This window comes from Chelonia mydas, chromosome 5 (assembly GCF_015237465.2).
Source record: "Chelonia mydas isolate rCheMyd1 chromosome 5, rCheMyd1.pri.v2, whole genome shotgun sequence".
NCBI lineage: Eukaryota > Metazoa > Chordata > Testudines > Cheloniidae > Chelonia > Chelonia mydas.
The window spans coordinates 99,512,632-99,528,318 of record NC_051245.2 but is presented as its reverse complement, the minus strand read 5'-3'; the positions used below and the strand labels follow the sequence as shown (position 1 = coordinate 99,528,318).

The following is a 15,687-nucleotide window of genomic DNA, read 5'->3' as shown; positions in this document are numbered from 1 at the left end:
CCGAACAACAACTTACCCTTATACAGAAACCCAGATGTATAGCCAAAACACCGGGGGGAATTACTTTGATACTCAAGGAGGTTCTGCACAAGTGACAACAGTGGTCTCATCTCATAGTATGGTGGGCTCTGGAGGGATTCAAATGGGTGTCACAGGAGGACAACTCATTAGCAGCTCTGGAGGGACCTATCTGATTGGCAATTCAATGGAAAATTCTGCTCATTCAGTGACTCATACAATGCGGGCCTCCCCAGCGACAGTAAGTATTCACAACTACATAAATTTTTAGAGCAAGTTTCCTGGTCCCTGTTGTGCTCTTTTATGACTATATATGTTTCCTGTAACCGAAATAATGTGTTTGAAAAAATAAGTAATTTTGATCCCCATCCTGCAAACACTTATAAAGGTGCTTAACTTTGTGCATATGAAGAACTCCATTTAGTTCATTGTGCTGTTCATGTGGATAAAGTTGTGTGCATGCTTGAGTATTTGCAGGATCAGGGCCTTAAATTGTTGGACATATGTTTTTCTGCTTTCTGAAAAAGAAACAAAATATTACCTTGCAAGGAACACTTTGTTTATATAATTGAATTTTATAACTAATATCTTAACCCTACAGATATATGTAACTTCTTTGCATTCATTGCATTTTCTAAATCCAGTTTTGGTATTTATTTTGTATCATATCTCAAAATAGTCACCACTAATTCTGAATAGTTCCACTATATTAACTTTTAGTATTGTTCTGCTTGTGGTTAATTATTATTTATTATTTCTGGTCATTCCCAATTATTATTTAATATTTCTGGTAACTCCCAAAGACCCCAATCTTCTGAGGATCAGAGCCTCATTGTACTAGGTGTATTAAATATAGATACCAAGAAGCATTCTGTTACCACAGTGATGGGTGACCTTAACCTATAGAGACAAACAAGGCAAACATAGTCCTTTCCCTTAAGAACTTAGTCAGTCCTGATTCTAATTAAGAAAAATTGGTTTATATTTACTGTATCCTTGCTGAATAGCTTTAGTGTACATTTTTTACCTACTCCTTGAGGAGATTCTGCCCCGATTATGGACATTAGAAATTAAAGGACAAGTGAAATTATGGAAAGTGAAGTAGAAAGAGCAAACTGAAAAATGTCCTCAGGAGAAGAATAGCAAGATGGAGCATGACTAAATAGTATTTATATATTAGTGCAAAAAGTTACTAAAAAACTAAGGGATTTTAGTTTTGGAGACAGCTGAAATCTGTAAAAATCAACTAATAATATGTCAACATTTGAAGCTGCATGCATTTGAAATGATGAGCCCATTACTGTGGCATCAGATAATGCAAATGATCTTGTAAAATAACAATTAATTGCATTAATATAATCAAGGACTAAATGCAATCTGGGTTATTAAAAGTAAAAGGTGATATTTCCCGCTAACATTGAAACTGCCATCACTATATGGTATTGTAAATTCTTTTATTGAGGACTGTTATGAATGAAAAGAAAAAACGTAAAGAACTCTGAATCATAGCCTAAGTCATGTTATATTGGAAAATTAAGAGAACAGAGATTCAGCCTGCAGCAGGAGTTTTTATATGCATGTTTTTTGATCACTAAAGGAAAGGGATTATATGTTGCAGCATTTACAGTATTTTAATTTTAAAAGGTGGTTCTTAAAAGAGTATCACTGATAAATCAGATTTATTTAATTAAAAAATCTCTGATGATATATTTTTCCTTTTCATGGCTTTTATATAGAACATTTTGCATTAGTTCCTTCTATAGCCCAGTTCAATGAAATTGAAGAAATTCTGCAGTTTTGGTCTTACAGCCAGTTTAGTATGCGTCCTAGGATTACAAAATAGGTGCAGAACTAGAGTAGTTTCCTGTAGGCAAACGTGAAGGGAAGGGTCATCTCCACAACAGATGTTTCTAGAAAAAAATATTAAATGGCAAATATTTTCTTGTGTTCTCTTAGCTATTATTAATGGCTTTACGTTTGAATAATAACGTCCCCTCTTTATAACCCAGTAGCAAGAAAGCTACCTGATCCTACCAGTACAGATATAATCTTGTGTTTAATAGGATGATGCCATTCTGATGTCGTTCTGTTACCATATAAAATAATATGTCATAAGTTCAGCAGTCTGAAGTGACAGCAGAATAAAATAAGTGGAAAAGATGAGCTCAGCGGGGGCAAACTGTTGATTAAATGTAAACAGCAAACATAATTGAAAAAAATATTTCAGAAAAGTGAAGAATACTGGACTTGCATTGAAATCTGATATACTTGAAAATTTTTACTAGTCTGAAAGTCCCATGTTAAATTTTGCAACCGAAAACCAAATTAGATTTTTTTCCCAAATATGGAGAAGCATGTCTCTATATTTACAAAGGATTTTATAATATAATCTACAATTCAACAATTGTATTTGCCAGGTTAATTTTTGCTTTACATAAGACACATTGCCTTTGAAATAATGCGTCTTTTAAGAGCATAGACAGTTTAAAATGTGGTTTTTCCAGCAATTATAATTTTAACACAATAAGACAAGCAATATTTTTTCTATGTTTTATGATCATTTTGAACAGAAACAATTGGCTTGCAAAATAAAATATATTTTTAAGGTAAATATCTATCTCAATTCCCCTGCTCTTGCTGTTTGTGTTTAAAAAAGTTGTCTTAAGCATATAGTGTGTTCCTGTGTACATTACCGTAGCAGGTTTGTTTTAGGAGTGCAGAAAAAATACTTTGTATTTGTAAAATTGCTCTTTTATCACTACAATAATATTTCTCCTCTTCCCCCATGTTCAGAAGGTACCTTGTATTTGTTTGAGTATCTGGTTAAGGAAACTGAATAAATTGCAGATGCATTTCTTGCTGCTAAAATGTTAAGCAGGATAAGCTAAATGGTATATGAATTTTTTTTATTACATTGGGCACTTGGTATATATGGGTTCAACTGATTACATACAAGCGTTTGACTGAAATGTAAAAGGTTCAGCTCAAACTGTTAATTGATCTGAAATACCTACTGAGTTTTAATTTTACTTGGAAGTTAATAATATACCAGCCAATCTTTAGCAATAAAGTACAGTGTTTTTATATGCATTGCCGACTCAAGCTCAGATAGCTAGAACTCATTTCACTTGTGACCCTCATCTTAATTGCATCATCATAACGCTTTTCTATACTTGTCTAAAGAATTCTTTTGAGTGATCTAAATAACGTGTATCAAAGCTGTTTGTCATTGTGATAAATATGCAGCAAAGTTTTTCAAGCCTTTTGAATGAATTTATATAATTTTCACAAGGAGACAAAGGAAATGTAAGCAACTAAAATTTTGTTTACTGCCATTTGTGTGCGCACATCATAACCTCTATCACTTTTGTCATATCTGTATCTAATTCTGTTTTGTCACTTGCACTAAGCAACTTTATTTGCTGTCATTCATCCCCATTCATCAAATCACAAAGCTTCTGTAGAAATTAACAGTTTAGTTTTATTAATAAAATTTTAGCTAGTCTTGATTTTTAAAAAAAGATTAGATAGATTGGTTTTGGTGTCAAAATATGACATTAAAGAGATGCTGTCAAGTTAAAAGTCAATTTTTAAAAAAAATAACCTGTGTTACTCACAGTACCTTAGATTATTAAAAGTGGGGGGAAAAATCTAAAAAAATCCAGTTTATTTTTCTTCAGATTTGCTATCTGTTTACTTATTGCGCTCTTCAACAAAAATAGACTATCATTGACAGTTTTTCTTTTATTTTTTTTCACATTCACTTTATGCTTCTTCTCATGTATCAGCATAATCTTGAGATGTATCATAATCATCATCCATCATGGCAAATCCCAAAGGATGTAGCCTTCTTGCAGATCTAGCTAAATCATTAAGGTGATCTGGCTGGATGTTCAGTTTATGTTCATCATTGGCGATCATATCACACCATCAAAGCTTTTGGCAACGGTGTGATCACCAGCTGTCTAGTGGCATTCCTTGGTACACACTTTGTTGGTTTTCTCCTGTAATGTTTGAGGACTGTTTAAATAAAATAAAATCATATTTTGTTTTGGATCATGAAAATATATTCATATTTGCTTTTGTAAAACTTTTACAAAACAAATATTGAGTCCACAATACTTGACAGTGCCCTTCTCAGGTTACAGCAGGAATTCCGTTAATTACCAGTTGTGAACTTTTCAGAATCTCTCTTTCATAAACATACTTGAGGGATACATTGGCATGCATGAGGAAAGTTTGTTAGAATTCATGTTACTCGTTACATTTCCTCCATTGGCATTGCTTATTTCCATCAAACACTTAGCTATTCTGTTTAGCTGTAATAATTTGCATTTTCCTAGTTATTAAGAATAGTTTATTGTACTAAAAAACTTATGGCAGCCAGACCAGAGATGCAGCAGTAGTGTGTGATGCTGATATGAGGGTAGGCCAAGTTCAGTTGAGATTAATAACATAGTAAAATTGGTACATTTGGTTTGAGTGTTTGGACAGGTCAAGAAAAGACTTCAGTTGCATTGTTGCAGAACTCTCTTCCTGTTACTCGTTGATTGTTATGCTGGTATTTACAATGATATTGAAGAAGGCTGCATGTTCCATCCAAGGTGGTGGATGAATGAGGTAGGAGTTGCTGAGGGCTGCAGAGGTTCAGTAAAGACAAGAAAGTAATAGGAATATCAACAGCCTCTAAATTATAGAACCTGAATCTCCAGACAGTCTCCCCATACTCAAATACATATGCACTGTCCCTGTGATAAAAGAGAATTATTTTACAAATATTTTTCTGATGTCAAAACTTAAAAAACAATTTATTTAACTACTTAACAGTAAGTGTGTTGCAATGCCTGTTAGCCAATGAGAGGCTCCCGTTTGTCAGTCCTGCTGCTTCTAACAAGTTTCGGGATTGATCAGCAAGTAATGTGGTGCCATGCATAAAAGGCATCACCAAGCGCAAGCAGTCTTCCACTCACACTGCTGGAACATTTTTTGTAGTGTAGATCCTTTAGTTCAATCAGAAAGTACATAAAATTAAAACAAAGCAAATAACTAAAAATATTTTGAATCCCCATACTTATTATTTATTGTTTCTGGAATCACAGTGTGCTAGGCACTCTCCAAACATAAAAGGAGGCATGGTTCATATCTGAAAGAGCTTATGCTCCTTATTTAAAAAACAAAACCACACCAGCTAGGCATCTGAGGGTAGGAGAAAGGGTATTAACAAACAAAGAAGGTGGCCCAATGGTAGTAATACACCATGTTAATGGCACAATTAGAATTATTTAAAAAAATATATAAACTTATAAAGTGTCATAGTTCTATTTTATTCTGGGATGGTTGTGTTTTGGGTGATGGTTTGGGATCAGTTTTAATGTATCCAAACAATTCAGCCATTCCTAGGTGAAATAACTTTTTTTTTTTTTTTTTAAGTTGGCAGTTTATCGCTGTACACACTAGGGGAAGGCAAACTGATTCAGATAAAATATTTTGTCACAGCTTTTTGGAGTGTTTTTATAGCCTGAACTGAACTTCTTTCCTTTCTTGCTTCTGATTTCTCTATGGGACTGAACCCAGCAGGGCTTAAATTCTGGGAGATAATGACATTTCCCTTTGGGATTGAGGCATACACAAAGCCAGATCTACAAGTCCCTATGTGAGAGCTTGAAGATTTGTGTTTCTGAGTGTAGTGTACTCTTGGATATATTAGCCACAAACTGTGAAAAAGCCAACAGCAGTGAAACCCAATGGAGAGTTTAGGGTCTTTCTGCAGAAGAAGGGAGAGAAAGAACTGGCACACTCAATAGATTGCTTAATGGAGGATTTGGGGGGAGTGATGAGCTGGCCACCCTTTTAAGATGCCAGTAAAGGAGAGTAGATAGCCACTAGTCCTCTTCCCAGAAGACTGGATTATGTCAGGTGGGAAGCTTAGGCCTATTGGGGAAAGTTGTCTGGTTGGAGAGGAGAAGCTAAAAGTTTGAATGAGTTTTCGAAAAAAAACTTAACTTTTTAGATGCTTATCTAAACCCCAAACATTCTGGATATTCACCCATGCTTAATATGTTAAGTATGTACATGCCTTATATAAAAAATGATAATATAACAAAGTTTATATTAATCGGTCAATATGTATATTCTTTTGTGGTTTCAGACATATTAAGAATGTGCAGTTGCACCAGGTTTTCTGTCCAGTAGCAATTATAAACTTTTGATTGTGATTGATCCTGCTTATTTTTTTTAATTGAATTGATCAATTTTAAGAAAAATAATAGGTTTTTAAGGCTTATTTATATTTTATTTTAAAGTAGACACTCAGAGAAGACTCCAGAGACAATCTTCTTCAGAGAAGATTTTTTAATTTATTTTTATAATTTGTATTTCTTTTGAGGGTATATTTAAAAAGCTTTTGGTATACCATGCTTAGAATAATTCCTTCTCTCCAGCTTCCATTTCTTTTTTGTCTGCTTAGCAAAATTCATTATAATCTGTTAAAGGCTCCACTACTGCTGTGGAGAATCCTGACAGAATTTCTCAAGTTTAATTTTTCTGTCTGTTCAAGTCTGGGCTGTTCTCTCTTGAGATGATCGCTGCTGCTTCAGGCCTCTTTGATCCCAGGTCAGCCTGTCAGCCTAACTCACCTCACTAGCACCACTTCCTTTTCAAAGAACAGTTGATGTATATTTCGTGCTTTAAAGGAGACAATTTCACAAAGATAAAAAAAATTGAGCCAGATTAGCTGGGAGGAATAATGTAATCAGGAAACTGTGAATGATGATTGGTAATTCTTTAAGAACACTTTACTACATACCCCAAAAGCCAGAATCAAGGAAGAAGGCCATATTGACTTACAAAAACCTAGCCTGGTTTAGAAGGGGTGTGAAAACAGCTATATATATATATTTTTTTTAATATATAACCAATGGACGAAAGGGGAAGTTCTTAGTAATGAATATAAATCAGAAGCTAGGAATTATAGAAAATTGATAAGGGAAGCAAAGGGACAGAAGGAGGAATTTATGGACAGCAGCATTAAGGACAGTAAGAAGGAATTTTTAAAAAGTATATTAGGAACAAAAAGAATCCTAACAATGGTATTGGTCTAGTGGAAATGGTAGAATTACCAAATATCAATAATGATGCAGAAAAGGCAAAAGTGTTCAATAAACATTTGTTCTGTATTTGGGGGAAACAACAGATGATGTAGTCACATTCATTCCACTAGTATCTCAAGAGGCTGTTAAATAGCAGCTACTGAAGTTAGACATTTTAAACTCAGCAGATTCAGATAACTTGCATCCAAGAGTTTTAAAAGAGCTAGCTGAAGAGCTTGCTGGATCGTTAATATTGATTTTCAATATGTCGTGGAACACCGGGGAAGTATTAGAAGAAAGCTAATGCTGTGCTAACTGATAGGTCTGACAATGTAATCATCGAATGGGTGTGTTTCTGGTGGCAGCTTGCAGGGATCGATTCTTGGCCCTACGCTGTTTTACACTTTTATTAATGACCTGGAAGAAAACATAAAATCATCATTGATAAAGTTTGCAGATTACACAAAAATAGTGGGAGTGATAAATAATTAAGAGGATACAGAAAAATCTGGATGGCTTGGTACATTGCGCACAAGCAAACTGTGCATTTTAATATGGGTAAATGTATACATCTAAAAAAGAAAAGGAGGACGTGTGGCACCTTAGAGACTAACCAATTTATCTGAGCATGAGCTTTCGTGAGCTACAGCTCACTTCATCGGATGTATGCATCCGATGAAGTGAGCTGTAGCTCACGAAAGCTCATGCTCAGATAAATTGGTTAGTCTCTAAGGTGCCACAAGTCCTCCTTTTCTTTTTGCGAATACAGACTAACACGGCTGTTACTCTGAAACCTGTATACATCTAGGAACAAAGAATATAGGCCATACTTACAGGATGGGGGACTTATTCCTGGGAAGCAGTGACTCTGAAAAAGATTTAGGGGTCATGCTGTAAAATGAGCTGAACATGAGCTCCCAGTGCGATGCTGTGACCAAAAGGGCTAATACGCTCCTTAGCCGAATAAACAAAGGGCATCTTGAGTAGGAGTAACAAGATTATTTTACCTCTGTAATTTGGCACTGGTGCAACTGCTGCTGGAAAACTATGTCTAGTTCTGGTGTCCACAATTCAAGAAGTATGTTGATAAAGGAGAGGGTTCAGAGAAGAGTTACAAGAATGACTAAAAGATTAGAAAATATGCTTTATAATAATAGGTTCAAGGAACTCAATCTGTTTATTTTAACACGGAGAAGGTTAAGGAGTGACTTGATTACAATCTATGATTACCTACATTGGGAATAAATATTTAATAATGGGCTCTTCAGTCTATCAGAGAAAAGTTTAACAAGAGCCAATGACTGGAAGTTAAAACTAGACAAATTCAGACTGGAAATAAGAGGTACATGTTTAACAATGAGAGCAAATCATCATTTAACCAAGTGTCATGATGGATTCTCCATGACGGATCAGTTTTAAATCAAGAGTGGATGTTTTTCTAAAAGATCTGCTCTAGGAATTATTTTAGGGAAGCTCTGTGGCCTCTGTTATACAGTAGGTCAGACTAGATGATTACAATGGTTCCCTTCTGGCCTTGGAATCTACGTATCTATGAAATACTCTAACTCAACCAGAAGTCACAGGCTTGATGCAGGAATTATGTGGTGAAACTCTATGACCTGTGTTATGTAGGAGGTCAGACTAGATTATCATAATTTAGCAAAAAAAAAATTGTTCTTTAGCCTTGTCAAAATTATGTCATTTATTTTGTAATCAGACATTCTTTTCAACACTTTACCTGAATAAAAAGGGCTTGCATTTCTAAAACAAAAACAACTGTCCGAAAGAGAAATGTAATGTTCAAGATTAAGAAAAGTACCTTTTTAATTAATGTTGCAATAAAATTATTACTGTAACAAGGGAGAAGTTAATTTTGCATGTGTGCTAGTAAAGTGTAATACATGACATCTGAAATCTTTTTTATTTCAGTTCATGTGTGTATTGATGAACCCTACTGATGCTTGTAAATTAGACTGGAAAATCTGTGGGTAGTATGGTAATAAGGCAATGTGCGGGGGGGAGAGGACTCAATAAAAATTGTCTATCGGGAAAAAGATAAGTGTCTTTAAACTTACAGTTAGTTTTGAATATGCCATGTTTTTGTTTTTTCCATTTTACAAGACTAATTCATTTCTTGCTATTTTTACTGCACACTGAGTGAACATGATTATCTGTCCTCTTACTGAACTCTAAAAAAGGGTGTGGGTGTGGGAAGGTGTTTCCATGAAAGCTTTTCTATTTTACATCTCATTGCCTCTGTCATTTCCAATGTTTTTTCTCTGCCGTAGCCACAGTTACACTTAATACAGAACTACAATTACCCTGTAATTTTACTCAATAACACTACTACGGAAGCCGCCAAAAGTGACATTAAGATCCAAAGTTATGAAAAAAAGACTGGGTGGGGGTCTTTACACATATGCATTAGGAATAATACTGCTGTATGTTTAAGGGGTGATATATAATAATAATTTTCATCTTAAAAGGTAAAATTATTCTGAATAAATTAGAATATTTTCTCAGAGCTGAAACCTGCACTATGTGCACACCCAAAACTTCCATCAACTTTCCTGAGATCTTTGGATGTGTAAAAAATGCTATGTCAGGGAAGAAGGCTAAAATCCAGCCACCACTGAATCTAATGGCTAAACTCCCATTGAATTCAGAGCATGTAGGAGTTCACTCTAGGTGTTTGGGTGCACAAAGAGAAAAAATGTTGCCTCGAGTTCATATCTCTGTCTTCAAACTGTGCAAGGGGTTTTCTCATATCCTTGGGAAAAACTCTTCAGGACCCCGGGTGTGGGTTGTATTTCCCCACCCCACCCTCTGCGTTTGGTTAAAGATACTGAATGTTCAGAAGGTTTTTATATTTGCATTGTGACTTAGAAATAAATTTTGTGCTTGTTTTATTTCTTGAGCAGAGAGGAGGGTGAATTGAATTTTCTGAGGGCCTGATCCTTCAGTGTGTATAAAAGCAAAATGCCTCCCAAAGTTACTGGGAGTTTTGCTTTCACAGGAACTCCAGAATCAGGCAGTTAATAGAATTTGTTCAATAAGCTGGACTGAAGTTTAAGCAATTCCTGTTGAACTTTAAGCAATCTATCAAAGTTTCTCTGGTCAGCCTTTTATTACTGTCTTGTCTTGAGCCCTTTTTTTAATGACATCTATTATCAGATTGAAATGGCGATTGAGACACTGCAAAAGTCTGATGGTCTGTCCACTCACAGAAGCTCTCTTCTCAACAGCCATGTAAGTTGCCTCTTCTTCATGTAAACTAATCTCCTGCTTTGTCTGCATGCTTAATCTATCTCTAAATGCCTGTTTGGTTTTATTGCTATTTTATTTTATTTTGGTTTTTTGGCCTCTTAATCTTCCTTTCTCAGGCACTTGTAATCTTATACAGCATCTCCCATGGCTATGTTTTGTCAGGTGAAATGTCACTAAATACATATATATTATTGAGTTAGTTTCTTAGGTTCTGCATTATGTCCACAGGTGTTACCACAGTCTGAGTTTCACAATAATGTAATTGTGAAAATAATCATTGAAAAATTCTTAATTATCTAGGGGGTTGGTATTTGAGATAAAATTAGCCTCTAAAAAGAATCTGGGCACTGTATAATAATTTTTTGGGGGTGGAGCATGCAGCATGAGTATGTAATATCTTTTGGATTATTTTAGAGAATGGCATTACTTTATTCTGAATAATGAATTTATTGAAAATGACAAAAGAATGCTGAAGGTCCATAAAGTGGTGTTGGTATTTCTGTTAAATGACTTATACAAGATGTTGCCTCCATGGGCTGAAAAAATGAAAACAATTGATTACTCTGAAAGCTGGAGATATGTTTTGCTCTTTATACCTCTTTATTTGGTCTGAATTTACAAATCCTAAAAATAAGAATCTTCAGTAAGAATAACTTTTGCCTAAGGTGGGTGTTCGTATAAAAACAGCATTTTAAAATATAGTGGTAAAGATATTAAATGTAACTTTTGTATAGAGAGGGAAAAGGGCCCAAAGCTTAATCTCCAATTTACTGTATAAATTATAAAATGAATTGCCAGCCCAAGTTTTTCCAGAAATATCTTTCCAGCTGGTAAAAGTTGCTTTATTTAAATTATATTATTTGGCATTTGTATATGTTCCCTCCTTATCACATATTAAGGCTACTAATCAAAACTGATTCTTATTCTCTGATCACACTTTTTTATTCTTCTACCAAAAAAATGGAGAATAGGAAACTAAATCTCAATTTCAGAAGTTTATTTTTGTACTATCAATTGGTTTCATGACAGTAGACACAATAATTTAGAAATCAAACCAAAGCAATTATACATTTTGTTCTGAAAATGTCCCATAATCGGAACCTGAAAAACCAATAACTTTGTGTGAAAGTTTCCCATCATGATGGCAAGAAACAATAAGGGATTGATTCTAAAACACGTGAAAGAGAAAATAACTTTAGAAACTGCTAAAATTGTGGGAAGAGAGATTGAATAGCATCAATGTGATTAAGACTTTTAAATTCTATCTTGGATGTTAAAAAGAAATGTTGTTTTGAAGATAGAAGGCTGCCTAGAAATTGCATTATCAGGGTTAATTAGATACCATTCTGAAGAGATCATAACCTTGGCAAAGGGCCAAAGCATGTTAAAACTGGAGATACAGAGAGCTGTTACTTTGTCTTGAATCCCATATGGAAGCACACAATCCTTAACATCATATCTAAGAAGAGCTAGATGATAGGCTGTTTACCTTGGGTAACTTTATTCCATTATTTACATATAGACATGTATATAGTTATATGCACTATTTACAAATACCTTTCTGCTAATAATATTTACATGTACCCATTATACTATGTCACAACTTTTCTCTTTTGTTTCTTTAATTTGGGCATTATTTCAAATTTTAATAAAAGATCAGTATGTAATCAGGATAGGGCTCTGTCTTTGATTCTGTATAGGACACACAAACATATTTCTTTGACATGATAGTCTTGACAGCCCCAATCACCCATACAAGAAGTTGACAGAAAATGGTTGAATTTATTTTATAGTTTGCCTATTTTTAAAAGTGTATTTATTTTGACTTCTGACTCAAATTGGTGTAACATGGAAGAAATGTAATATGTTTTTTTGTTTTCTCCCTATTTCTCAAACTACCCTTCATTTTGATTTCCAGAGGTCTGAGCCAAAGCGCATTAAGTCAAAGTAGAGACACTTCTGATATAAATGGGCTTTAGATCAGGCCTGAAAAGCTGTGAATTTCATTAGAATTACCTTTTACATTACAAATGTTCTATTCATCCATGACAAAAATTTAAACTCTCAAAAATAATAGTCTGCTGACTTGGCTTTCTATGGTACTATACCTCCATTGTTAGCCGTCCTGGAGTGTGGTTGCCTTTATTGATGCTTGCTCATTTTTCATTTCTCCTCTACTTTTTTCTTTTTCTGATTTCTTTGTGCATGAGGTTGACTTGACTAATCAATTTATAATTGAATGTTGTATAAACATCGGAGTTTTAGTGAAGCCGGAGTCAATTTGCCAGTTTTTACCGTGTAAACACTTCATACTTATCCATCCTTAAATGCTACTAATACTATTAGTCAACAAGCTAGTATTCAAATCCTGAACAGCTCAGATGTAGAATTCTTATTCTGCATTGAAGAAATATGTTTACAATAGCTGTATAATGTTTGTAGATTATTTTCCTTTTAAAATTACATACAGCCTTGGGCACTCTTCTTTCCAGCAATCTAGCAAATAATCACTTGATGCCTTTTGCCACTGAAATACATCCACCCTAGAGCAAAAATCCTTGTTCTATGCTTATCTTGGATTATGCTGTGCCAACATTGGCTAATGCAAGTTATAGTTGAAATAATATCTGTCAAGAATTCAGATCATTAGTAAAGTGCACTTAAAATGAATCCTAATAGGTTATAATCCATCTGGAAAAAAACCCCCAAATGTTACATTTAGAAGTTAATTGGGAAATGCATTTTTTGTTTGTTTGTTTGTCAATCAGTATTTCCCTTTGGGAAAAATAAGAATAGTTCACCCTTCTTAATCTATCCTGATTAACGGAGATTGAATGCAAAGGTTGAAAGATGTAATTACCTTGGTTTCTAGCCTCAGATATGCTTATGTCAGTTCATTAGTGAAATAAGTTGTGTTTTTTTAAATAAACCAAGGTAAAGGTTAAAGTTTCCAGTGATATTTTTTTTCATAGGCTTTATATCAGAATGGTAAACAACCAATTTAAAAGACATTTGTGAACACTATGACTCAGTATTTTTTTAAATAATGATTTTAGATCTACCAGCTGAAATAAGGATGATAAACTGCTCTGTTTTATTAGATTCTATTTAAAGTGCAAAATTGTCTAAAAGTCTGGCTAACAGCTCTACATCGTGGAACCATTTAAGTACGTCAAACACAGAGACATTTCTTCTTGTGGGTATTTGCCTACCTGTCATTCATATTACCTGCTAGCAAGTTAAAACAATAGAAGCCATCTCAGCTCATATTTTAGAACATAAACTAAAGAATTACAATTTTGTTTTCTATTTTGTTCTCCATGGAAAAGGAGAACATGAAGATAGCCTCTAAAAGGTCTTGGGTGAATTGTTGTTCTCGTTGCACTTGGCAAAGTGCACATGACTCTGATTGAAATGGAGGTGAGAGTCCAGTACATTAATTATACCTCTAGATTTTAGTGAGTACTAATGTAAGAGTGACTGTAGAGTGGGGGCAGGATCTAAGAATGTTCTATTTTAGGAGTACAGAATTAAATTTTTTCACATTAAAATATTTAAGATCTGTGTCTTAAGTAATTATGTTCAACATTAGCAAAAGTTTTCTCTTCCTTATCATTGAAAAGTTTGTGTTACCACTCTTTATTAGTAAATGAATGCGACAGACTACAGTATTATCAAGTAAACTGATCTTTTTGCTGCTGTTAAGAACATATATTTTACTCATGTTTTGCCTTGATACTTTACATTAAAATTTGTTACACATTTCTGTTGAGAACTAATGCATCAGAACAAAATTTTGTTGCATTGGTTGAAATCATTTTAAACATGCCTGGTTTGGAGTTTCATTGGAAACTCAAAACTGATCCCAGATTTTTTGTAAAATCCATTAACCTGACTGATTTAAAGATTCACACTGAAATCATGCTCTTGGCTTTGACATCAAAACTGGTGAAACTTGGCAATTTCAGCTGCTTTCCTGTGTACATTTTTGGGCTCATTCAAACCCAAAACTCAAAGGAAAATTCTGGGGGATACAAATCTGTGGTATGGTAAGCCAAATGAAAGATTATCAGAACCCTAGAAAACTGAAACCACAGACTTTCACACAATTTAAGTATAACCATCATATAAAAATACTCCTATTTTGTGCTATCATTTTTCTACTCAGTTAAAGCTGGTGGGAAGATCGGAGTGAAACTGACACAGGCAGTCGACCTTGTTAAAGTGCTTTTTCTTAGTTTGTTTTCTCATCTGTTAGTGGCAGTTTATATTATATATGTTTTAAGTATTCCCAAAAAGATACCATTTGTGCCTCTTACTATAGAGCCACTGAAGTACTCAGCATGTAAGTGTTTTTCTGCCAGCTTCCAAAATTACCCACCAAAGTTCTAAATTAAATGACCTGGAGAGAGAGTTTTTATAGGACTCAGTCCTGTTCCCACTTAAGTTAATGACAAAATTCCATTTGGCTTCAGTGGAAGCAGAATTGGGCCCATAATCTGTAATAGTTGTATTAGTTCATTTCAGCACCACCTAGATTGCTCCTTGCCTTGTGTTTGTTTTTTGGTTCTTTATTTATGGTTAAAAAATAAAAGAATAAATCTTGTTCAATTAAATAGTGTAACTGATCTGAGTGCCTGGGGAAGCGAAACAACTCTCTGCAATACATTAGTCTAATAATGCAGATGGATTAAATGACTCTCCATGAGTCCAACAAGCAGTTTCCTTTCTGTGGCTGTTTAAATACATTTATGATTGGTTAAATTCCCTAAAGTACTAACAATTTGTCTCCAAAGCCTAGATCAGTGTACAGAAAATTAATGTGTGGTACTGGACTCTTGAATACTTTAAGAAATGGGAACTGTCTGAGGTCACAAGTGTTATGAGTTCTGCTATTTCCATGTATTTCTGAAAGACTCAAAGACACCATCGTATATCTAACACCTCTAAAGAGAACTGCCTTCACTTGAAGAAAAAAGTCACCATTGAATAGACATTAAGAGCAATCTCAAAATGTACTAAGAAGCTTTGTATTGTACAGCTATGTTAATAATAGCCTAAAACGTTTATTGTGAAATTATCTGAATTTACTTTTCTTCACTGTCTCCTATTTGAAATAGCTCCAGTGGCTTTTAGACAACTATGAAACAGCAGAAGGAGTCAGTCTCCCCAGAAGTACGCTTTACAATCATTACTTACGACACTGTCAGGAGCACAAGTTGGACCCAGTCAATGCTGCCTCCTTTGGAAAACTCATAAGGTCAATTTTCATGGGGCTACGGACCAGGAGACTAGGAACCAGGTCTGTGTAAAA

General features: G+C 34.4%; 1 protein-coding gene across 5 annotated transcripts in view; it reads left to right on the top strand.

The window, feature by feature from the left end:
* The window catches only part of RFX3 (regulatory factor X3), a 232,094-nt gene that overhangs the window by 163,904 nt on the left and 52,503 nt on the right, over positions 1–15,687 (top strand). For 4 of the 5 annotated variants that reach the window (XM_043546783.1, XM_037901877.2, XM_007065591.4 and 1 more), the window contains 3 exons: positions 1–259; positions 10,281–10,355; positions 15,494–15,675. In XM_043546783.1, coding sequence (XP_043402718.1) covers positions 1–259; positions 10,281–10,355; positions 15,494–15,675 — 516 coding nt within the window. The remainder of the gene's footprint in view (positions 260–10,280; positions 10,356–15,493; positions 15,676–15,687) is intronic. The other variant, XM_037901878.2, reaches the window with a different exon arrangement.